At 44.9% G+C, this 23,275-nt stretch overlaps 1 protein-coding gene across 10 annotated transcripts in view; it reads right to left on the bottom strand.

Moving 5' to 3' along the window:
• The window catches only part of Pnpla7 (patatin like domain 7, lysophospholipase), an 83,116-nt gene that overhangs the window by 57,575 nt on the left and 2,266 nt on the right, over positions 1-23,275 (bottom strand). For 8 of the 10 annotated variants that reach the window (XR_013111512.1, XM_076937515.1, XM_034505288.2 and 5 more), the window contains 9 exons: positions 21,086-21,160; positions 20,902-20,989; positions 20,401-20,480; positions 19,160-19,251; positions 18,871-19,011; positions 17,194-17,353; positions 13,112-13,192; positions 1,419-1,547; positions 632-712 (listed from right to left, as the gene is read on the bottom strand). Coding sequence is in view for 9 of the 10 variants with exons in the window: in XM_076937515.1 (XP_076793630.1) it covers positions 632-712; positions 1,419-1,547; positions 13,112-13,192; positions 17,194-17,353; positions 18,871-19,011; positions 19,160-19,251; positions 20,401-20,480; positions 20,902-20,989; positions 21,086-21,160 (927 nt within the window). In the remaining variant the exon portion in view is untranslated. Of the gene's footprint in view, positions 1-631; positions 713-1,418; positions 1,548-13,111; positions 13,193-17,193; positions 17,354-18,870; positions 19,012-19,159; positions 19,252-20,400; positions 20,481-20,901; positions 20,990-21,085; positions 21,161-22,700; positions 22,857-23,275 lie in introns of those variants that run through there. The other 2 variants (XM_076937512.1, XM_076937516.1) reach the window with 1 other exon arrangement.

Below are 23,275 nucleotides of genomic sequence, written 5' to 3'. Positions count from 1 at the left end.
ACTTCTTACCAACTTGAGGGAGTTCTGTCAGGGCTTCATTTGTGTGTTTCATAGTAATTTCCTCTGCCCTTGCTTCAGGTATAGTAAATGAAGCCACTGGCTCCGTTCTTACTAAGCCCTTCTAGATGAGAACAGGTTTTGCCCCACTTCACAGGCTATGACCAGCTGCAATTTTACCAGGAGGTACAAAATCAGGAGATTCAAGGCCTTGGCACCTTGGTAACATACCAACCCTTCCAAGTCATAGCTTAGTAACCACTCAGCTCAGTGCTAAGTCAAGGACAGACACGGACAGAGCCAAGGACAAGAGGACAAGGCAAGAGGGACACGATGACCCAGCCCACAGTCTCAGTACCTGGGGGCACCAAATTCATCCAGAATTATGGCCTTAGGGGCACAACAGGACTACTGGTAGGCCACAAAGCAGGCTAATCTCTCTAGTGTTTGACAAGCCTACATGCCCCCAAGTCCTGTCAGTGCACCATTGTGCAAATACATAAAGCCTACCACCACTTCTCAAAGTCCAGTCTCACAACTAGGACCACTTGTACCCTGGCACAATCATGTACCCTGGTGAGAGATCTACCGTCCTCACAGTGAGCTATGCAGTATGCAGGAGGCCTGCACTCACAGGGTTGAAGAGCTCTGTAGTCAGCCCCAGGTAGTTGTGCAGAGCCAGGAAAGTCACCCGCTGCAGCCGTACCATGATGATCTGCAAGAGACAGTGTGTGCGATAGCTAGGCTGGGCACCAGCAGTGCCACGTGGAATACCTGCTAAGCCCCACAGCACAGGCCACAGACCACAGCTCACCTTTTTCAGGGCCAAACAACCCACCATTTGTGGAGCAGGGTGCTAACATGAGAGACAATGTGGGACACATAGGAATTAAGTAGTGTTTTCCATTTTTATATAAATCAAAAATTAAAATGAAATATTTAGTAAGAAATTTAAAAATCTCTTTTGGGAGAATGTGAGGTCCTAAATCATCTGTGGAGTTATTCACATCCGTGTGTGTGTGTGTGTGTGTGTGTGTGTGTGTGTGTGTGTGTGAACAGTAGCACATGTGTGTACATGCACATGGAGGGCAGAGATGTTGCTAGTTAGGAGTCAGCCACTACGTCTGTTCTAAGACAGGCTCTCTCACTGGGACCTGGAACTCACCATCACATTAGGCTGCACAGCCAACAAGCCTCCCCAGAACACACGCACTCAGCCTTCTTACAATTTGTTTAAAACAGCACTCCCTAGAATCCACATGCACGGCAGTAAATCCTGCCAACAAAGCTAATTCTACATCTTCTGATTCAGTCATGATGCTGACTGTGTTCAGTCCTCCTAATGGGAGTCATGCCAGTGTGTAGCCCCAGTGCTTGAGATGCCCATGGCAGACAGGAAAGCCAGCCTAAAAGAAACTCACCTGCACAACCCTCACCAGAGTTTCCGGGTATTTCTCAAAAACTCCTTGAAAAGCTGCTGCAGGAAGCCAAAGCACAGTGGACGAGACAGCTGCACGGGCAGAAACTGTCTCGTACGGTGCAGCGTGACCCTGTAACAATGACTCCATTAGTCCTTCATGAGGGACCCAGAAAGCTCCTAGGGAATTTCCACACCCCACAGAGGCTTCTGGAAGTCCTGTCTGGCTTCTACTCACATAGCTGTGACTTCACCAGGCATGCTGTGGACACTGGTAATTTTAATGTAAACCAAAATTTGTCAAAGAGAAACGTAGCGAAGGTTTGGCTGACAGGAGTTGTAGGTCAGGGCCACTGACCTGCACATTTACTAGGTAATGCTCTTACATGCTCTCTCCTGAGACTCACAGGCCTGGCTCCACAACCAACCCTGACTATAAACCCTTGCCAAAAAGGTACAGAAGCCCCAACCCATGTACATGCTTTCTGAAAAGGTCACAGACAGCAGACAACATCACCGTCAAGTAGCCACGCTCCCCCTAGAGCAGCCATGCATGTCCCCGTATCCCCAAGGAGGGGCTGCGCTGCTTCCAAAATACAGCAAATGTAAAGATGCTATAATGCAATATATAGGTTTCTATGTTCCTATTTCTTGCTAAGTATCAGGGTGGGGGTGTCCTAGATCACTGGTATCTGCATCCTTAACTGTAAAAATCAAAACGAAGCCAAGCAAAATTCCTACCACATAACCAAGCAAACCCAATAAACCCATACCTCATCTTCCACAGTGGCTGCACCATTTTGAATCCCCACCAGCAGTGAGTGTGAGCTCCTAGTTGCTGGGGACAGCATATAGTGACAGGGACTGCCTGCAGTAGGCCAGGATGGAGACATCTCAGAAGCCTGCGGCAGCTCCTTGTAAAGAGGATGGTGTCTGGGACCCTGAGAAGCAGGAGACATATCCCTCCAGGGGACCCGCCATCTGACAAAAGGGACTTCCTGCAGTAGGCCAGGACGGAGTCATCTCAGTAGCCCTCAGCAGCTCTATGTAAAAACAGCTGTTCCCATTTCTCCCAACCTTAGCCCTGGACAACGGCTGTATAGATCTCATTTGTGTGTGACTGTTTTCCAGTTGGCCTTGGTGTGCATAATTATTCTATTATAGCTGACTTTCTTACTTCTTTCTCCTGCTCTGGTGAATTCTTGAAACTAGATGTTCTCTGATGTAAGGATTCTTAAACAATTAAAAATTGAGGCCTAGAAGCTGGGCAGTGGTGGCGCACGCCTTTAATTCCAGCACTTGGGAGGCAGAGGCAGGCGGATTTCTGAGTTCGAGGCCAGCCTGGTCTACAGAGTGAGTTCTAGGACAACCAGGGATATACAGAGAAACCCTATCTCGAAAAACAAAAAAAAAAAAACAAAAAAAAAAAAAAAAAAAAAAAATGAGGCCTAGGGCCCAGCACAGCACAGTCCTAATGGCCCAGGAACATGCTGTGTGTTCTCATCTTGGAAACAATGCAATAACTGCACAATGATAATTTCAGATTAATGTTTGACTTGCAAAGAAAGTTTAAAGAAATTATTAGAAAATGAAATAGAGCCAATACTGGGACCCCAAGATAGGAACAATCTATGTTATGAAAGAAGTTTTGCACAACATTTAAGAGTGGTTCCTGGGGGACTGGAGAGATGGCTCAGTGGTTAAGAGCTCTGACTGCTCTTCCAGAGGTCCTGAGTTCAATTCCCAGCAACCACACGGTGGTTCACAACCATCTGTAATGGGATCTGATGCCCTCTTCTGGTGTGTCTGAAGACAGCTACAGTGTACTCATATAAATAAAATAAGTCTTACCAAAAAAAAAAAAAAAAAAAAAAAAAAGCAACAACAAAAACAAAGAAACAAACAAAAGACCAAAAAAGAGTGGTTCCTGGATAAATAAGTATAGAATGCAAAAAGTTATATATTAGTAAAACTAAGTTAAAACACTGGGACTTTTAGGAAAGTTATTGTGTGCAATGTATAGAAGTAGAAAGCTAGTGGAACTACTGAATTAAAGGTTAATTTAATTCTTTCTGGCCACTGCCTGGCAGCTTTGCCCATGTCATTTATCATTAGAGCTTCACAGGAAAATGCAAGTAACTGACCTCGGAGCTCTGAGCTCTGAAGTATAAGTTAAAAGTTAAAGTTTAAATAATGATAAGTTTACAATTATTATTATTTTGGCTATAGGCCAGATAATAGGGAAAGCTTGAAACTTTGGGGAACACTTGTAATTCTTAATTCTTTGTGAGATATGGTTATTCTTTTTAATTTGATTTGTCAATGATTATACAATGTCTTTTTTTCTAACTGCTTTTGAAGTATCAATAAAAGACTGGGGCAAGAAAAAGGTGAGAGAGCATGAGAAAGAGAGAATGTGAAGAGTTGTTGAGAGCCGACTTTTAGCAGAAAGCGGCTATCAGCTTTGCAGCCATCTTGAGCCATATACCCTGACATGAGACTTGGATTACAATAGCCTACAACAGCTGAACACACTCTGATAACATCTTGCTTTAGATACCCAGGACTTTCCCTGGGTGTGTGAGACTAAAGGTGCGTGATTTAGAGATCAGATTTAGAGACAAGACCTAAGGGCATGACTCAAAGGTGTGACCTAAAGGCACGGCTTAGAAGTGAGACATATAGAAGGCAAGAGGCAGACAGGAGAGTACAGAACAATTAGGACAGTACAACTCAGAACAATTTGGAGTAACAGAGATTCAGACACTAGGAGTAGGAGTAGACATTAGACACTTGGAAGAGTACGAGATTGAGTACAACTAGGAAGAGAGAAGAGTACAACTAGGAACTAGGAACTAGGAACTCAAGACTTGGACTAGGAAGAGAAACTGAAGAATAAATGGGATTTAAACACACTCTGTCTGGTCTCCATTCTTCGAGTCCGTCCTCAGTCTCTCTCTTGCTGAACCCCAACCCGCAGACTGGAGCGGCAGCTTGGGCCGGGATACAGTGGAGAGGGCCTCAACATTTTTGGCGCCCCAACGTGGGGCTAGTGCGGTTCTCAACATTTTTGGTGCCCAAACGTGGGCTACCGCAGTTCTAAACAAAGAGTGAGTGAAGAGAGAATGTGAGGAGTGAAGAGAGAATGTGAGGAGTGAGTAAAGAGAGAATGTGAGGAGTGAAGAGAGAATGTGAGGAGTGAGTGAAGAGAGAATGTGAGGAGTGAAGAGAGAATGTGAGGAGTGAAGAGAGAATGTGAGGAGTGAGTGAAGAGAGAATGTGAGGAGTGAAGAGAGAATGTGAAGAGCGAAGAGAGAATGTGAGGAGTGAAGAGAGAATGTGAGGAGTGAAGAGAGAATGTGAGGAGTGAAGAGAGAATGTGAGGAGTGAGTGAAGAGAGAATGTGAGGAGTGAGTGAAGAGAGAATGTGAGGTGTGTATGGAGAATGTGTGCATGAGTGAAAGGAGAGTGCATGTGGTGTGTGTGAGGTGTGTGTGAGATGGGTGTGAGAGTGAGAGGGGAACACACAGGTGTGTAGGAGTGTGGGAGCTCAAGGAAAGAAAAGCCCACAGGAGAAAAGCAGAGTGCGCAGGAGAATGCAGAGTCTGTGCAGCCTCAAGCTGCAAGTGGATGAGTGAGAAAGAAAGCAGAGAGTAAGAGAAAAAAGAAACTTTAAGCCTTGAAAAATTGCCTGTCAGCTTGTACCCAAAAAGTATTCTGTGTATATTTATTATGCGCCTTCCAGATATACCTGCTTCCAGTTGAGAACTCCGATCCTGTGTCAAGGGTGGGCCACCCCCCTGACACCTGGTCCTGTGTCTCCTCACAGTACTTTCTATTGTCAGAATTACAGAGTGCAGCGGGTTTGTGGCCCTTTGTTGGGAGCCGACTTTTAGCAGAAGGTGGCTATCAGCTTTGCAGCCATCTTGAGCCATATACCCTGACATGAAACTTGTTTTACAATAGCCTACAACAGCTGAGCACACTCTGATAACATCTTGTTTTAGATACCCAGGACTTTCCTTGGGTGTGTGAGATTAAAGGTGTGAGATTAAAGGTGTGTAACTTAAGAGTGTGACTTAGAGATCAGATTTAGAGACAAGACCTAAGGGCATGATTAAAGGTGTGACTTAGAGGCATGGCTTAGAAGTGAGACATATAAAGGTGAGAGGCAGACAGAAGATCAGATTACTTGACATTTAGGTAGAAGACATTTGGCTCTAGAGAGAACAACCTGGAGAACAACTTGGAGTAACAGAGATTCAGATACTAGGAGCAGGAGTAGACATTAGATACTCAGAAGAGAACAAGAGTGAGTACAACTAGGAACTAGGAACTCAAGACTTGGGACTTGGACTAGGAAGAGACACTGAAGAATAAACAGGATTGAATCACACTCTGTCTGGTCTCCATTCTTCGAGTCCGTGCTCACTCTCTCTCTTGCTGAACCCTACCCGAGGACCGGAGCGCCAGCTTGGGCCAGGATACAGTGGCCGCCAAGCGCAGAGTGGAGAGGGTCTCAACATTTTAGGCCGCCCAAAGTGGGGCAGCCTAGGCCCCAACATCCCTTGGGCTTGGAGACCTTTAGAAGTTCCTGAATAACTGAAATACCTCATGGCAGACCAGGAAAGATTGAAGAGGCTAGGTGTGGTGGTAAACACCTTTAATCCCAGCACTCAAGAGGCAGAGGCAGGTGGATCTTTATGAGTTTGAGACCAGCCTCATCCACAGAGTGAATTTCAGGGTAGCCAGGGCTACACTGAGAAACCTTGTCTAACTGTTACCTGTCTAACCTGCTATTTGTGCTGTTGCTATTGGTATAAGAAAACTTTCGAGTTAATTGAAGATTCTGTTATGTTCTGTGCTTTGGTGTTCTTGGAAACGAGTCACAACAGAAGTCAGTTAGAACTGCTTTGTATAGTTAGCCACAGTAAGCTTGGACCTGAACCAACTGTCAGGCAGCACTTCCTGCACCTGTATATATGATTTTATGGTTTTTGCTTTTATAAGCTGCCCCTAAGATGGACCCCAACATGAAAAAGACACCTGTACCAATATAAGAAGCCATTTGGAATAAGACTTCCATTTTGAGTAGGAGTGAGCAAAGTTTAAGTTCCTGAGAACTGACAAGTGTTCTCTATAGGAACTGAACAAGTGTAACTGACATCTTGGTTGGCAAGTTAAGACATGAATATTAGACAATGCAAGTCCCCTGCCACAGTTGAATACCCCAGCCAATGGAAACAAGATAAGTGTGCAACAGAGGCCTGTTTCTAAGGAAATCCCCTATCCCTAAGTCCTCATTGGTGGGATAACTTGGAACAGATATTTGTGGATTTTAGGCTTAAAAGCCCTATAGAATCTTAACTCAATGTCACAGCCAACTCCCAAGTCTGGTCTGTGGCCCTGATCGATCAGTCATGGGATATGGTATTCAATAAACCATTACTGTTTGACTACAATCAGTGTTTGAGTGGTGGCAATTCCCAGACCCCAACAACAACAACAACCAAAAGGCAAAAAAGGCTGAAGATCTTTCAGGATGCAGAGCCTCACTGGAGAATGTGATCATTAGATGTAGACCTTGAGGTTTTGTACGTCCATTTCCTCTGCTTTCTTTTGTGGATGCAATGTGACCAGCTGCCTCCCCACTCATGTCATCATGCCTGCCCTACCATGATGGATCTCAAACTGTAATCTAAATAGATCCTTTCTCGCTTAAATTGCTTCTTGTCAAGGACTGTGTCACAGCAGTGAGAAAAGTAACTAAGGTACAGCTGTTTATTAAATAAGAGGCTCCACGCTCCCATCCACAAGCCAGATAAATTCACTGGTTTAGCAAGCTACACTTGGGTAGAATATTTACTTTGGTCCGTGATTGGTACCCTATCTGAGCTAACAGGCTGTCATGCTTCCCCACAAAAAGTTTATAGGGCATTATAATCTATCTCTTACTGTTGGGATTACACCTTGTACCTCTTCTCTAGAAGGATGGGTTTTTAACTGTTATATTGTAGAATATCAAACTGGATAGGCTCCACACAACAGCATGTACCTGTGGACTGTGGCTTCTAATACCTCATTTCTAAAGCCTCAGGTCTCATTTTTTGCTCTGCTACCAAATATCACTCAGGAGTTAACCTGAGATCTGGACTGAAGTCTAAATATTAATCTAACATTTCTTATTGCCTGCTGCTTATGGCTTATCCTGAATTTAAAGAGGTTCATAGGCAGAATTGGGCAGAATTTTGTTTCTGATGTCTCTGTTCTCTAAAAGAATAGAAATAGTCATTACCCCATGGATTAAGACAAAATCCAGAGCTGGGCATGAGAAACCCTGTCTTGGGGGGAAAAAGTCTGCTAGGTATGGTGGACACAGTCATCTCAATACTTGAGAAGTAGAGGCAGAAGGAGTCAGAGCAATACTGTCTCAAAAAACAGTCAAAAAACAGAGTTTGGAGATTTATCTCTACAGTAGAGCCCTTGCCTAGCATGTGAAGACCCTGGGTTTCACCCTTATCTACCCACAGGAGCCTACAAAGACATACAAAAGGCCTACAGACACGATGCCTAGGGCTCTCAACCCCTGAAGGAGGAATCCTTCAGTTTACTGTCCTGTTTCCTGCAAAGATTCCCCAGTTGACAACCTGGACCATAAACATGAGTTTGTCTTTTTATAATGTGTGAGTGTATGTATACAAACACACACATGTGAGCACAGGAGCACACATGGTGCAGTGTGTGTATAGAGGTCAGCTCTTTCATTACAGCTTGCCTTGCTTCTGCTTCTGTGCAGCTTACTCCAGACTAGCCGGCCTTCAAGCTTCTGTCCTATTGTCCTGCCTCTGCCTCCCATCTCGGGCATCTGTAGACCAGGCTGGCCTGGAACTCACAAGGATCCATCTGCCTCTAGACTGCTGAGATTAAAGGTGTGTGCTATCCTACCTACTGTATGCTGTTTTTAAGTGGCTTCTTTCTTTTCATAATTAATCCATGTAATTACCAGTTGAGTCAAGATTTTTACCAGAGTGTCTTGTGACAACCCAAGTTAATACCCAGCACAAACCTGTGACATGCCACCACTGATCTGATCTCAACCACAGAGCTAGTACAAGCAGCCTGGGGTCAAACCTTCTCATCATCAGTTTGAAAACAGTATTTTAGAGGCAGGCCATGGGGCAGGTAAATCTCTAAGTTCAAGGCCAGTCTGTCCTACAGAGCAAGCTCCAGGACAGCCAGAGCTACACACAGCAATCTTGCCTCCAAAAAAGAAAGAAAAAAGAAAGGAAGAAAGAAGAAAGGAAAGGAAAAGAAAAAAGTGTTTTGAGCATAGTGTCACTTATTAATTTACGTACTGTAGATAGATCATATAGTCTATAAAGCTAAAGTATCTACCATTGAGCCTTTGGGAGGAATGCTGGCTGGCCTCTGTGTACATAGATAACAGCATGGCCTCTTTGGGTCTGGACAGTGATTCTATAATGCACCTATAACACACATCTGCATTCTCACACAAATGGACAGTAAGAGATGGGGAAGCTCCTGATCTCAAGGACAGAAGGATAGCAAAAACATCCAGCAGGTGGGGGTGGGAGTGAGGGTGGGGGCTCAGGAAGGCTGGCAGCATCATTCAGAGGAGACCAGAGAAACTCTTAAATGACGAGTGTGGTGCCACACGCTTACAATTCCAATATTTAGGAGGCAGATGTAGGAGAATTGTCACATGTGTAAAGCTAGCCTGAGCTATAAAGCTAGCCTGAGCTATATAGCAAGTTTCAGATCAACCTTGATGCTAACAAAAAGGGGGTGGAGGTGGAGGTGAGAGGTAGAAATGGGCAGATCCCTGAAGCTCACTGGTCAGCGAGTGGAACTAGCTGAAACAAGTCATTGAGAAGCTGAAGCTGAGAAACCTTGTTTCAAAAACTAAAGGTGGAAAGGAATTGAAAAAGGGCCTCTAATATCTGCCTTTGGCTGCGACAAACATGAACACATGTGCACATGCCTACACCATAGTTTTAATTTAAAAAGGGGGATACAGTCACACACCTACATTAAAAGGTACATATACACCACACACATCAATTTTTTTAATTAAAAAAAGGGTTCAGGAGAAATGACAAAGAGCTTAAGAGAACTTGCTCTTATTGCTGGGTTCAATCTCCATAGTGGCTTACAACTGTCTGTACTCTAAGTTCCATGGGATTCAACACCTTCTCCTGGCCTCAATGGTTACCAAACACACAAGTTGTACATATACAGAAAAATACTCGTACATGTAAACAATTTTAAATATCTAAAAATAAAGTTGAAATTAACAAGTGAAAACTCAATGGAAGGGGACTAAAGAAATGTATAGTGCTAACAGGACTTACAGCTCTTGCTGAAGGCCTAGGTTCAGATCCCATCACTCACATGGCCACTAACAACTGCCTATAACTACAGTTCCACAGGATACAATACCTTTTTCTGAACTTTGTGGGATCCTGCACATGTGTAGTGCATAAATATACTCTCAGGCACACAAACATACTTGCAGGCATAAACATAATGCATACATTAAAAATAAGTAATTCAATGAAAGACAATAGAAAACCAGGCTAAGTCTAACACACACACATGCAAATACACACACATACAAATTAAATTGAAATTACATATACTAAATTATATATAATAGTATGTTTAAGAGAAAGATAAGGAAGACTAGTTCTATATTTGTAAGATCTCACAAATATGTGTCTCTGGCACCTTCTTCAGGAAGCTAACAGGGTTTGCTCCACCAAAACGAGGAAGGGATGAAGAGGAAGAAGCAGGAGGCCCTTCCAGCAGAGTGCAGGGAGTCCCAGGTAGCATGAGATGGTAGGACGGGGAAGGTGGGAAGGTTTCCCAGAGAAAAGTGTTCCTCATGGAGCACAGGCCAGGGCAAAACCTGTGTAAGGTTAACTGCAAGAGAACAAAAGCTGACAAGCAACCAGTTTCCCTAGGACACTCTGGGGCTCAGCTGTGAAAGACGTGCATGGAGTCTTAGTTTTAGAAACAAGAGGGTGGGAGAAGCAGTGAGAGCAAGAGGGGCAGGCAAGAGGGGTTCTTCTCTGTTCTCCAGTAAAGAAGCCAAAGTACTGAAGATAGAGAGAGCACATACAAAACACGTGTGTTAAAAGACACTGAGAGTTGGAAGGTCGTTGGGAAGACAGACGAATGTTGTTCGTGAAACAGCAAGTGCAGACCCTAAAATGTCTGTCTGTGCGATTTTGTAAAAATTCTAAGTTCTTTCCAGGTATGGTGGAGCACAACTTTAATCCAAGCTCTTGGAAGAGAGGCAGACAAACTCTGTGAGTTGAAGGCCAGCCAGAGCTAAGTAGGGAGACTATCCCCCACCCCCAAATAACAAAACAAAACAAAGAAAACCAAAATATTTTAATTGTAAAATGAAATAGTTACAAACATTTGGTGAGACTGAAAAATGACCAGATAAGTGCAATACAATGGTCATCTTCTCTCCAGGGTCATGCCTCTCTCTTTTCTACCCTTTCCAGACTCAGAAGATGGACTACTCTAGGGAAGGGGGCCAGCCTGATATGTACACAATGGGATAGTCACTTCAGGAGAAACCCTGGCCTGGCCACAGCCATAACCTACTTCCTGCCATATTTATCACATGCTGGAATAAATGACACTCAGTTTAAAAACCACAATGATCTAGGTTCCCCCTAGAGACACGTCACCCCCAATGTCAGCAGGAAGTAGCCAGATATCACGACGCCCTGCTTCACCTCTTTTCTTTTTAATTTAACCAAAACGCGGGAATTGTGCCCTTCCCCCAGGCTGCCAACCTGTCTAGGTTGAGCAGCCCCTAGGTTGAGCAGACCGGAACATGCTGTTTACCACTAGAGATCCAAATAACAAAGGACTTGGGAAGCTGCCTGCATTGGAGACCTGCAGTCTGCCACAGGAGTTGAGCGGAATGGACTGCCTGCTGAGCTAGCCTTGACACCTTCAGACTGCTATCTCCTGGCCCAGCCCCTGGGCTAAACCGAGAAGAGACTCGAGGGTGGGGCTTCCCCTTTATATGTGAAAGCAAATTATTAAACTTCAGGCCTTGATCAGAAAAAAAAAAAAAAAAAAAAAAAAAAACCCACAATGAGACCAGGATCAAAAACAAGTAACAAAGAAAGGTCCATGCCATTGGTACATAAAATTTTTTTGCTTAAAATAAAAACTAGCTAGCAGGATGGAGGAACAATGCATATATCAAGTGGCTAACTGGTCTACCCACCCCACACAGACCAAAGTCCTTCTACACATCTGGAGCATCCTCAGAGCAAGCTCCAGCACCAGGAACACATGAGCTCCAGCTCTTGTTCAACCCTATCAGCCCATGTTAGTAGCTTCCTCAAAGTCAAGCATCAGTTTTTCAAAGGCAATTCAAAGACACTCAAAAATGAATGTCTTTTTCCCTTGGGCAAGTAATTGCCCCAACTCAGGTCAAGTGGGGTACAGTAAGACAAAGGGGTCCCATTTATGCCTCTAGGCCACCAAACAAGACTAAGCATTCTTTGGCTATCTGATAGGCAGCAATGTAGACACACAAGACACCCCAGCATATTTACATGCATGCAACTATGCATCATGGATCAGTGGGTCCCTCTGAGGCTCTTCATGTGCTCCTGTATAAAGTCTTGGGCTCCTGGGTTCAGCATGTCTGAATAACCCCACATGAGGCTCTACTCAACTTCTCTACATAACACAGTATAGAAGTGTGATGGCTAAACCTTCATCGTAAACTTGGCTAGATTTGGAATCACCATTGAAACATACTCCACAGTGTGTGTAAGAGGATATTTCTAGAAATATTTAAAAATATTTAAAAATATTTAAAAATATTTTAAAAAGCTCCACCTTGAATGTGGGACAGCACTTATGGTCTCACACCCCTGCTGTCATTCCTCTCCCTTCTCCCGACACAATGGAGAACTGTGAGCTGAAATGAGCCTTGCCTTCCTTAATTGCCTTTGTCAGGTATTTCTGTCACTAGCAACAAGAAAACTAACTAGCCAGGCACGGAGGCCCACGCCTGTGAGGCCAGCAGTTGAGAGAGATACAGGTGATGTGATTGTTCTGTTCACTTCTGTATATGAACAGATACAAAAAGACAAAGAGTGAAGAATGGGGCTTGGAGAGATGGCTCAGCGGTTAAGAGCACTGACTGCTTTTCCAGAGGTCCTGAGTTAAATTCCCAGCAACTACATAGTGGCTCACAACCATCTATATATAATGGGATCTGATGCCCTCTTCTGGTGTGTCTGTACTCATATGAATAAAAGAAATAAATCTTTTAAAAAAAAGTGAAGAGTGTTGGGGGCAGTAGCACACACTTGTAATCCCAGGACTCTGGAGGCAGAGACAGAAGGATAAAGAGTGTGAGGCAAGCCTGGGCTAACCACAGTAAGGTCCTAGAACCAGTCAGAGAAAGACAGATAGACAAAAAAGAAATAGAAAAAAACCACCAAAGTCTTCTAAATGCATTCTATCTAAAACAGAATGTCAAAGCTGTTCCCACAGATACCTCTTTAACTACAGAGTGAGGGGCCCTTCTCATACTGTGTAAATACAGGACAGGACTCACATGAGATCTAGCAAGACAGGAAGCATGACCTTGAGGCCGTCTATGGCAGGGAAGGAGTGGGGGATACTCACGGTGATCACATCCAAAATGCTGAGGAGACTGTGAACACTATCCCCTGGCAGGACCTCTTTGACCACCACCTCGGTGCCATCCTGCGCTTAGAGAACAGAGTGACAGGTGTTAGTACAAGGCAAAGAGGCCAAGAGGCACCCAGGACAGCTGGACAGCTGGCAGACAAGCTTTCATTTCTAGAGAAGAGCACAGAGCCTTGCTGGAGTCAGCAGGATGAAGAGATACCATACACAGGGCTGCAGAAATGGCTCCACAGTAGAGGACTGCTGAGCTTCCATAGCCCCCAGTCAGGGCCTCACAATCACCTGCTCACTTCAGGGGAACTGACACCCTCTCCTGACCTCTCTGTTCACATGCAAAGAACACATGCACTCATACTCAAAATAGATCTTTTTTATTATTATTATTATTTTTAAAAGAGAGATACTATAAGCCTGAAAGAAGATGATAAATGTTAAAATAAATGCCGGGCGGTGGTGGCATATGCCTTTAACTCCAGCATTTGGGAGGCAGAGGCAGGCAGATCTTTGAGAATTCCAGGCCTGCCTGGTCTATATAGTGAGTTCCAAGCCAGCCAGGGTTACACGTTGGCTTGAACATATGATATTTATATATAAATTAAGCGGCTGGAGAGATGGCTCAGAGGTTGAGAGCACTGTCTGCTCTTCCAGAGGACCCGAGTTCAATTCCCACCAACCACATGGTAGCTCACAACCATCCATAATGGGACCCAATGCCCTCTTCTGGTGTCTGAAAAAAAAAAAAAAAAAAAAAAGATACAGTGTACTTGCATACATAAAATAAATAATTTTATTTATTTTATAAATGATAAAATGGGCAGTGATGGCACACGCCTTTAATCCTAGCACTTGGGAAGCAGAGGCAGGTGGATTTCTGAGGCCAGCCTGGTCTACAGAGTGAGTTCCAGGACAGCCAGGACTACACAGAGAAACCCTGTCTTGAAAAACCAAAAAAAAAATAAATAAATAAATAAAAAAATAAATAAAAAAATAAAAATAAAAAAAGTTGATACATGGAAAATCCAAGGCAAGTAAGAGTGGCCGTTACTTTGTTCTCTTAAAGGCAGCTAAACAAACAGGCTGAGTGCACAATAGGGTATCAGTATTGTTTTAAGTCGCAGTCTATTATTAACTCTGGCTGTGAGATCCAGAACAAGTTCTAGTCTCTTAAAAGTAACATTTATTTTCATAACTGTGGAGAGCTTTTGGGGCTGCTTGACAGGAATCTGACATTGGGCCATGACAGGGAAGTAAGTTCAGGCAGGAATCTAATTTTAGGTTAAAACAGAGAAGTTATTTCAGTCAGTCAGGAATCTGAGTCTTAGGCTAGAACAAAGAAGTAGGCTTCAGGCGTGAATATGACTGTGGGCTAGGACAGGGAAGCAGGCTCAGATATTTTTGTCATCCTGATGAGCCCTTAGAAACAGTGATCATGAGAGTGATCATGGGAGTGATCATGGGACTTTGCTAATTGCCTTGCTTGTTCCTTGACTATTTGCATTTATTGTATTGCTAGTTCCTCAACCTAGAACTGACCTAAATACTTGCATGTAATTAAAATGGTTTAAAAGCAAATTGGGAAAAAATAACCCGCCTCAGCCTTCAGCCTCTGAACGAGCTGGGGTCAGGCTGCAATGTTGTCTAATCATCTTTTTTCTTTTTAATCCTCACTCCTGCTCTGGAGAACCTGTTGACTGACTGGGCTGGCTTGGTCACCTAACATTGGATTGCCACACATAGTGAGACTGTCTCCACTAACAAAATGTCAAAGTATGGCCCAGTGAGATGGCTCAGCAGTTAAAGGTACTGCCCAGCAAGACTGACAATCTGTGTTTGATTCCTGGAGCCCTACAATAAAAGAAGAGAACAAATGTCTAAAAGTTGTTCTCTGGCCTTTCCATGTGCACACCATGGCACACACAGACAATAGTAATTGAAAATGTTAAATGTCAGGTCTGTCAGTGTGCATCGGGACGTGATGACAGTCAATGTATGGCGCTCACTGACAAGTCAGACTGGCGCACTCTGGGAGCTCAGAAACCCTGTCTCAAAAACAAGGTAGCCAGGCATGGTGATGCAAGCATTTAATTCCAGCACTTGGGAGGCAGAAGCAGCCAGATAGATCTCTGTGAGTTCAAGACCAGTCTGGTCTACAGAGTGAGTTCCAAGCCAGCCAGGACTACATAGTGAGATCCTGTTTCAAACTAAACTAAAATCAAAAAGGTAGATAGCCTCTGAGGGACAACACACCCACATAAACACACAAACATGGTGTTGGGTAGTCAAATGCCAACTTGATACAAGTTAGAGTCACTTGGGAAGACTCAACTAAGAAAAAATTCTGCCCCCAGACAGACTTGTGGGCAATGTCTGTGGGGCATTTTCTTGATTGACGCCTAATGGGGAGGGCCCAGCTCACTGCTGCCAGTCACCCTTAGGCAGGTGGTTTGAGGTACTATAAAAAACACAACACAACACAAAACCCAAAAGGCCGAGTAAGCCATGAGGGGTAAGGTTACAGTAAGCAGCATTCCTCCATGGCTCCTGCTTCAGTTCCCACCTCTAGGTTTTTGTTTTTAGTTCCTGCCCTGCCTTTGTTTGATGATTGTCTTAGTTAGGGTTCCTATTCCTGCACAAACATCATGGCCAAGAAGCAAGTTGGGGAGGAAAGGCTTTATCCAGCTTACACTTTCACACTGCTGTTCATCACCAAAGGAAGTCAGGACTGGACGTCAAGCAGGTCAGGAAGCAGGAGCTGATGCAGAGGCCATGGAGGGATGTTACTTACTGGCTTGCTTCCTCTGGTTTGCTCAACTCGATTTCTTATAGAACCCAAGACTACCAGCCCAGGGATGGCACCACCTGCAATGAGCCCTCACACCCTTGATCACTAATTGAGAAAATGCTTTACAGCTGGATCTCATGGAGGCATCTCTTCAAGGGAGGCTCCTTTCTCTGTGATAACTCCAGCTTGTGTCAAGCTGACACAAAACCAGACAGTGCAATGATAGACTGTGATATGGAACTGTAAGCTGAAATAAATCGTTTCCTCCCCAAGTTGCTTTTAGTCATGGTGTTCTTTAACAGCAATTAAGAAAAGCCTAACACACACACTCACGCATGCACACGCACATGCAAAGTAGAGGAATAATGAAAAAAATCCTGCCAAACCCAGTCATAGCTTCCCAATATACATCTTGTATCCTCCAAACTTAATTAATTAGACTTAATTAATTTGTTATACTGACTACAAATGAGGCCACTGTAGAAAACTGTAACCAAATTTAATTATTATCAATAAAAATTACAGTATTTTTGAATCAGAGACTTGTATGTGCCTAACAACATAACATGTCAGGCCTGTTGGTTCAGGACTGTAATCCCAGTACTCGAGGTAGGAGGATTGTCATGAACTCAAGGACAGCCTGGGCTACATAATTGAGTTCCAGATTGTCCTTGGACTACTGAATTAAAGTATCTCAATGTATGTATGTATGCGTGTGTATTGTGTTGCCAGAATACAAATACCAGCTGTGTTTGAACACCAAATAAGACTGTTGGTTTTTTCCAAAGAACTAAGGTTAAAATTCTACATTAACTTTTTTAAAATTAAAAAATTTTTATTTTCTGTACATTGCTGATTTGAGTGCATGCATATCTGTGTGAGGGTGTCAGATCCCCTAGGACAAGGGTTACAGTTTCGAGCTGTCACATAGGTGCTGGGAATTGAACCAGGGGAAAAAAAAATTCCCAGCACTTGGGAGGGAGAGGCAGGCGGATTTCTGAGTTCGAGTCCAGCCTGGTCTACAAAGTGAGTTCTAGGACAGCCAGGGCTACACAGAGAAACCCTGTCTCAAAAAACCAAAAAAAAAAAAAAGAAGAAGAAGAGGGCATTGGATTCCATTATAGATAATTGTGAGCCACCATGTGGTTGCTGGGAGTTGAACTTGGGACCTGCAGAAGAGCAGTCAGTGCTCTTAACCACTGAGCCATCTCTCCAGCCCCATTTAAAGTGAGAGTTCAGGACCCTGTCCCCTGTCCCACTCTGGCCACTGACTCACAGCATCTTGGATGCAGACCTCCAGCCGTCCTTCCTGAACCACATAGATGCTGATGTCAGGCTCCCCAGGCTGGAACACATGCTCTCCCTCTTGCAGCTGCACAAAGACCATGTGTTTGCAAAGTTCCAGGAATAGTGGCTTCTCAAAGTGGCCTAGAACCCTGCAACAAACAGAACAGATGCTCTCAAGGAAGGAAGAGTAAGGGGCATAGGCCACTGTCCCCACTAGCAGAAGGGCCAGGGCTGGCCTAGACCTCTATGAGGCTGATTCAGCTCGTCTGGCATTCTAGGCAATCAGAATTTTAAACTTCTTAGATAACTATCAGCTCAAAAACTTCTCACTGTAAGTAGTAATGTAAGCCAAACACAAAACAGAAGGCAAGCCCCATCCCCAATAATGTATATGCATAACAAAGAGGAAAGTGGGGCGGGCAGTGGTGGTGCACACCTTTAATCCCAGCACTTGGGAGGCAGAGGTAGCCGGATTTCTTGAGTCTACAGAGTGAGTTCCAGGACAGCCAGGGCTGCACAGAGAAACCCCGTCTCAAAAAACAAAAAAAAAACAAAAACAAAAAACAACAACAATAACAAAAACAAAAAAAAAAAGAAAGAAAGAGGAAAGTGGGCCTGAGGTGGCTAGGCAGGGAAAGCACCCAGAAGCCTGATAAGCTGATGTTCAATCCTCAGAACCCACATACCTCAAGCACTGTTCTAAGGCTGTGAAGAGACATCATTACCCTGGCAAGTCTTACAGAAGAATTGAGTTGTGGGCTTGCTTACAGTTTCTGAGGATGCGTTTCTTATGATCATGATAGAAAGCATGGTGACATGCATGGTGCAGGAGTAGTAGTGACATGCATGGTGCAGGAGTAGTAGCTGACAACTACATCCTGATCCTCAGACACATATTGGGGGAGAGGGCTTTTGAAACCTCAAAGTCCACCCCCAGTGACACACCCTTCTCCAACAGGGCCACACCTACTAACCCTTCTCAAGCAGTGCCACTCCCTGGTGACAAAGAAATCAAATCTAGGAGCCTGTGGGGGCCATTCTTATTTAAACCACACAATATAAAGATTGAAAGGGGAGAACCAACTCCACAAAATTATGCTCTGCTTTCCACACACGTGTGGCACATGTGTGCTACCCTCACTTATACACCCCCACAATAATAATAATATATTTCAAAAGTTAAAAGTATTGTGCCCTTAAAAAAGGAAGCTGACAGAATGGCTCATGGATGTCAGCATTCGGGAGGATGAGGCACAGGACTGCAAGTTAAAGACCAGCTTAGGCTACACAGCAAGATCCTGTCAGGAAAGGAGAGAGAGTGGCAGAGTGGGGAGGGAGAGACAGCTTGCCATTTCTGGCCCAAACACAACTTCTCACACTTATTCAGTTTGCCACTGGGGATAAAAATGCTGCCAACTGTTGAGCAGAACAGGAAGGAAGAGCGAACCAGGTGAGCGGACCGCAAGACTGCACACACCTGAAGCACCTGACCCGGCTGAGCATCACTGCCGCTATGCAGTAGCAGTCTCGAGGTGGGAAGGAGACAGGCTTTGCCAACCATCCCTGACATAGGAAAGCTATGTCAAAGACAATCCAAGGAAAGCAAGCGGATGCCTCCAGAGACGTGCCCTGGACAGAACCCCCCGGTGCCCATCCACTCACTTACCGAACATTTTTTAACATGTACAAAACTTCTGATGGCAGGTGAGAGTTCTTCACGTCAAACTCTGTAAGGTCAGCCTCAAGCAGGGAGGGTGGGGGCTCTTTTGGCTGCAAAGTAGGATATTCTTTCTTAAAGCGCAGAATCCTGCAAGGCAGAGACATTTAAGTAAGAAATCAAGGACCCAAAACCAATACTATGGGCACTTCAAAGCCTGAAGAAGCTTCTGCGTTGGTGTGTCCTGACATGGGAGGAGCCATAGCAGTGGTAAGGACCTTAAGGAAATTCTCAGTACCTCTTGGCTAAAGATAGCACTTTGGTCCTCTTCCTGACTCGCTGACGGGGTGCAGTGGTATTCCCAACCAAGGTATGGGGGAGTGTGGTCACCTGCAGAACCAAGAGAAAGACAGGGTGCCAACATTGTGACTGGCAAGGTCTAAGCTCTCAGCCTGAGTCTGTGCCCTGGAGCTGGCTATGATTTGATACCTTCCTGACCTGAGCTACTTGGGGCCACTCTCACAACCCCCACCCACCCACTTGGTTTCTTGAAGAAGATATAACAGTCAAGGACAAAGGGATACCATTTGGACAAGAGCACACTACACAGTCCCATAAACCCCACAGAATAGTCCTCATTGCCCTCAAGTGGTCAAGCTTAAGGGAAGGGGGAGAAAGAAGAAGGGACGAGCTATGGCAACTAACCAAAGGTGAACAAGGACTCAGAGCAGCCAGCTCATCCCTAGCCACCAGTCCCTGACCCTCAGTGCAGGAGGACTACAGTTAGGACATGGAACAGAAAAGAGGACACAACCTTAGGATAAATGTGGTCATTAGGGAACTGCATTGTTCTACCCGTGTTCCCCAGGAGCTAGGTCCTTCTTTGGCTCACCTTTCCCAATTAGGCAGTGACCACCCACCTTGGGGCGAACACATGCCCTCTATGCCTATCCATCCTGTACCCAGGAATATTTCTGAAAAGCAGCTTCCTATCCTACCTATTTCTTGTTAACACAAGCCAGCACTTCAGAAAGCCCAAGTGCCCTGGGTCCTTAGCAATTGCCAAAGCAGCTCAGGTGCTTCAAGCCAGATATACATGCACTAACACCATGCCTCCCTGGCTGCCTCCAGGGCAAGTGAGGTATTTCTAGGTAAAATGTATTGGTTCGCCGGGCGGTGGTGGCGCACGTCTTTAATCCCAGCACTTGGGAGGCAGAGGCAGGCGGATTTCTGAGTTCGAGGCCAGCCTGGTCTACAGAGTGAGTTCCAGGACAGCCAGAGCTGCACAGAGAAACCCTGTCTCAAAACAAACAAACAAAACAAAAAAAGTATTGGTTCATATGGGGAGGTAGATAACATTCAATATGACTTAAACTATCTCCTAAATCCTGTATCCAGCAGCAGAAGCCCTGGGACCAGAGCAGATGGCAGCAGAGATCAGGAGAGGCTGGCAGGCAGCACATCCTCATCTCACAAAGGCCTATGTAGAAGAGACTCTCACCACCACCGTCTGCCACCCAGAGCTTCCAAACAAGTTACCTTCCTCATGATCTTCCGGCCATAAAACATTACTTTGTCTCTCTTCCGGAACCTGTACTGAGGAGTGGGTTCTGTTCGTCCTGTGAGAGGAGGAAGGAGCAAGTGAGCCGGTAGGGATCTGGGTGACTAGCCTTGAATGGCTGTGCAGTGAACATAGCTGTAACTACAATCAAGTGCAAGCACAAGACAGGCCCTGCAGGTGAAGGTGCTGAGGATAAACTATGTTCTACTCTGTCCCCGGCTACTGCTCCAATAGCCGGTGAAGCAGTAACATAGGAGACTCATCTTAAAAGTCAGGAGTTTCTTCTGTTCTCACTGGATTCTAGCTCTGGAGAGAGCAGAAAAGGCTGTAGACAAATGGGGAACGACAACCTGAGCCTCAGTAGGTGAGCACTTTCCAACAAGGCTTAAGGGAAGCTTCAGGAAGCTCTAAATACTTCATAGGACACAAATGCAGCAAAATCCCCACTGCTCAGCCAGAGTCCAAACCAAGGTACTCACGGAATCTGCTCACTCTTCTGTACACAAAAAATAAGGTAATGCCAACGAAGACCAGCGTAAGGAGGGCACCGATTCCAATCCCCATTAGCTACACAGGATGGGAGAGAAAACGGGAGTGTCAGCAAGGCTGAACACATCCACAGGCCTATCAGGGCCCAGTCCCTGCGCAGCCCATAGCAATTACCATGGTGAACTGGGAATGCTCCTCCATGAAATGCTGCTGCCAGGAGCTCAGGGTGGTACCCAAACAGTAGCTAGCCTGAGAAGAGAACAGAAATTAGGGTGGGCAGACAATAGGCTCATTTTCTCAGTCTGAGCTTGATTAGAGAACAAAAGGAAGTCAGGAGCTAGGAAGAAAATCAATAGCCCTGAAGAATTTTGAGAAATGGGGCTTAGCAGACAACTCAGTGGACGAGGCATTTACAGCCGAGTCTGAGGACCTGAGTTTAATCCTGGAAACGTGTATGGTGCCAGGAAAGAACAGACCGCCTTAAGTCGTTCTCTGACCTCCATACTACATAGATGCTATTATATTTACATAGCTACACACATACACAAAGAAATGTAGTAACTTTATACTTGTCTCTTTTTGAAAAACATTTACTTATTATGTAGAGTGTTCTGCCTGCATGCCAGAAGAGGGCACCAGATTTCATTATAGATGGTTATAAGCTACCATGTGATTGCTGGCAATTGAACTTCAGATCTTTGGAAGAATACATTGTTCTTAACCTCTGAGCCACCTCTCCAGCCCAATAACTATATTTTAAATGTTAGAGATATGATCAATGATCTTGCTAGGGTGCTGAGACCTTCTGAGCTCAACTGTAAAAAAAAAAAAACAAAAAACTGTAAAAAAAAAAAAAACTGTTTCCTTCAGCCCTGGGCTGGGCAGCGCTGTGCTAAAGGCAAATACCACGTGCATCAATAAGCCCGACTTCTGGCTCTCAGGAAGTAAGCCAGGGGATGTCAAAGCTATCTCTTGGTTCCTCTGGATACCAATAGGACTAGGACCTCAAACCCCAAGATCCGTGAGAGCCCATTCAGATTGAACGCTCAGAAACTCCTGAGAGTATGTCAAGAGTATGGCATGTGCATTCATGTTAGTCCCAAGTACTTGAAAGGATGAGGCACCCAGGAATTCTAGCCTTGGCTAGACAACCAGTGAAATGCAGCCTTCAAAACAGACAAAAAGAAGCCCCAAGGAAAGATCCATCTAGATTTTGAGACATCCAATATCAGTTCACATCCCAAAAAATAAATGGCAGAGAGAATCCTGTCTCCACCACCTATGGTCTCCAAGAAGACACTGACAGGACTTTAGATGTCCAAGGACCAGATCCAGGGAAGGAAAGGTGGCAGGTGAGCAAGAACTCAGGATGTAAGGGTGAGGGTTGACCCACCTGGGAAGATGTCCCCAAAAGCTAAAGACCAAACAAACAAACAAACAAAAACAAAACAAAAAAACCCAACCAGACCCAAAGCTGTCCCTCAATCCTCCGATATCCAGCTTTCTCCCACGCAGTTAGGAACTGAATAGTACAGGGGCCATTTATCCATCCTTTGTAGTTTCTACTCAACTGTTAAGGAGCAAAGCCCAGCCTTAAAAACAAACAGCCTCATTCAGCAATCCCCGGGGAAACCCACACAACAAAGAGCCCCCAAAGGCACAGTTCTGCATCCTAACAGAGTAGGTGGGTTGTTGCGGTAAATCTCTCGCCCATATGGAGTCCATAGAATAACGACACAAGTCAATAAGTATCAAATGAATGCTGCATGCCTAGATTGGGTAGATTTACCATTAAACTACACTATTCCCCGGCTATGAGAGCTCTTAACAACTTGCGATTTCCTAGGTCTTCTTCGTCTTCTCTCTCTCCACCAACTGCCCTCTGCTTCGACCAACTGCCAACTCCTCACAGCCCTCTCTAACCCCGGCTCTCCTTGTCTTCTCCACTTTTCCTGCCTCTGGCTCCTCCCACTCCTCTTCTACTGCCCAATCACTGGCTGTAGCCTTTATTTAACAAATTTGATTGGACAGAAGGTTTACAAGATTCACTCCTCCTTCGCAGCCCCTCCCAGGAGTGGAGTTACCATGACAACAAGAGGCTAGGGCTATCCACCACAGTGGGTTGCCTAGAAAACTCATCCCTGTTATTGTAATCCAGGAGGCAAACAACTGTGTATTGTTTAAGGATGAGGAACAACTCGTTCCACTAAGTATGTTCTGTAAGAGTTGGTGTTGCAAGCCTTTAATCCTAGCACTGTACACTGTACAGTGTATAGGCAGTACATTTTTGGCAGAGGCAGGAGGCTCTTTGAGGTCAAGGCAAGCCTGGTCTACAAGTAAGTTCCAGGCCAGCCAGGGCTACGC

The sequence above is a fragment of the Arvicanthis niloticus genome, chromosome 6, assembly GCF_011762505.2.
Source record: "Arvicanthis niloticus isolate mArvNil1 chromosome 6, mArvNil1.pat.X, whole genome shotgun sequence".
Classification (NCBI taxonomy): domain Eukaryota; kingdom Metazoa; phylum Chordata; class Mammalia; order Rodentia; family Muridae; genus Arvicanthis; species Arvicanthis niloticus.
This window is presented reverse-complemented; position numbering and strand designations above follow the sequence as displayed.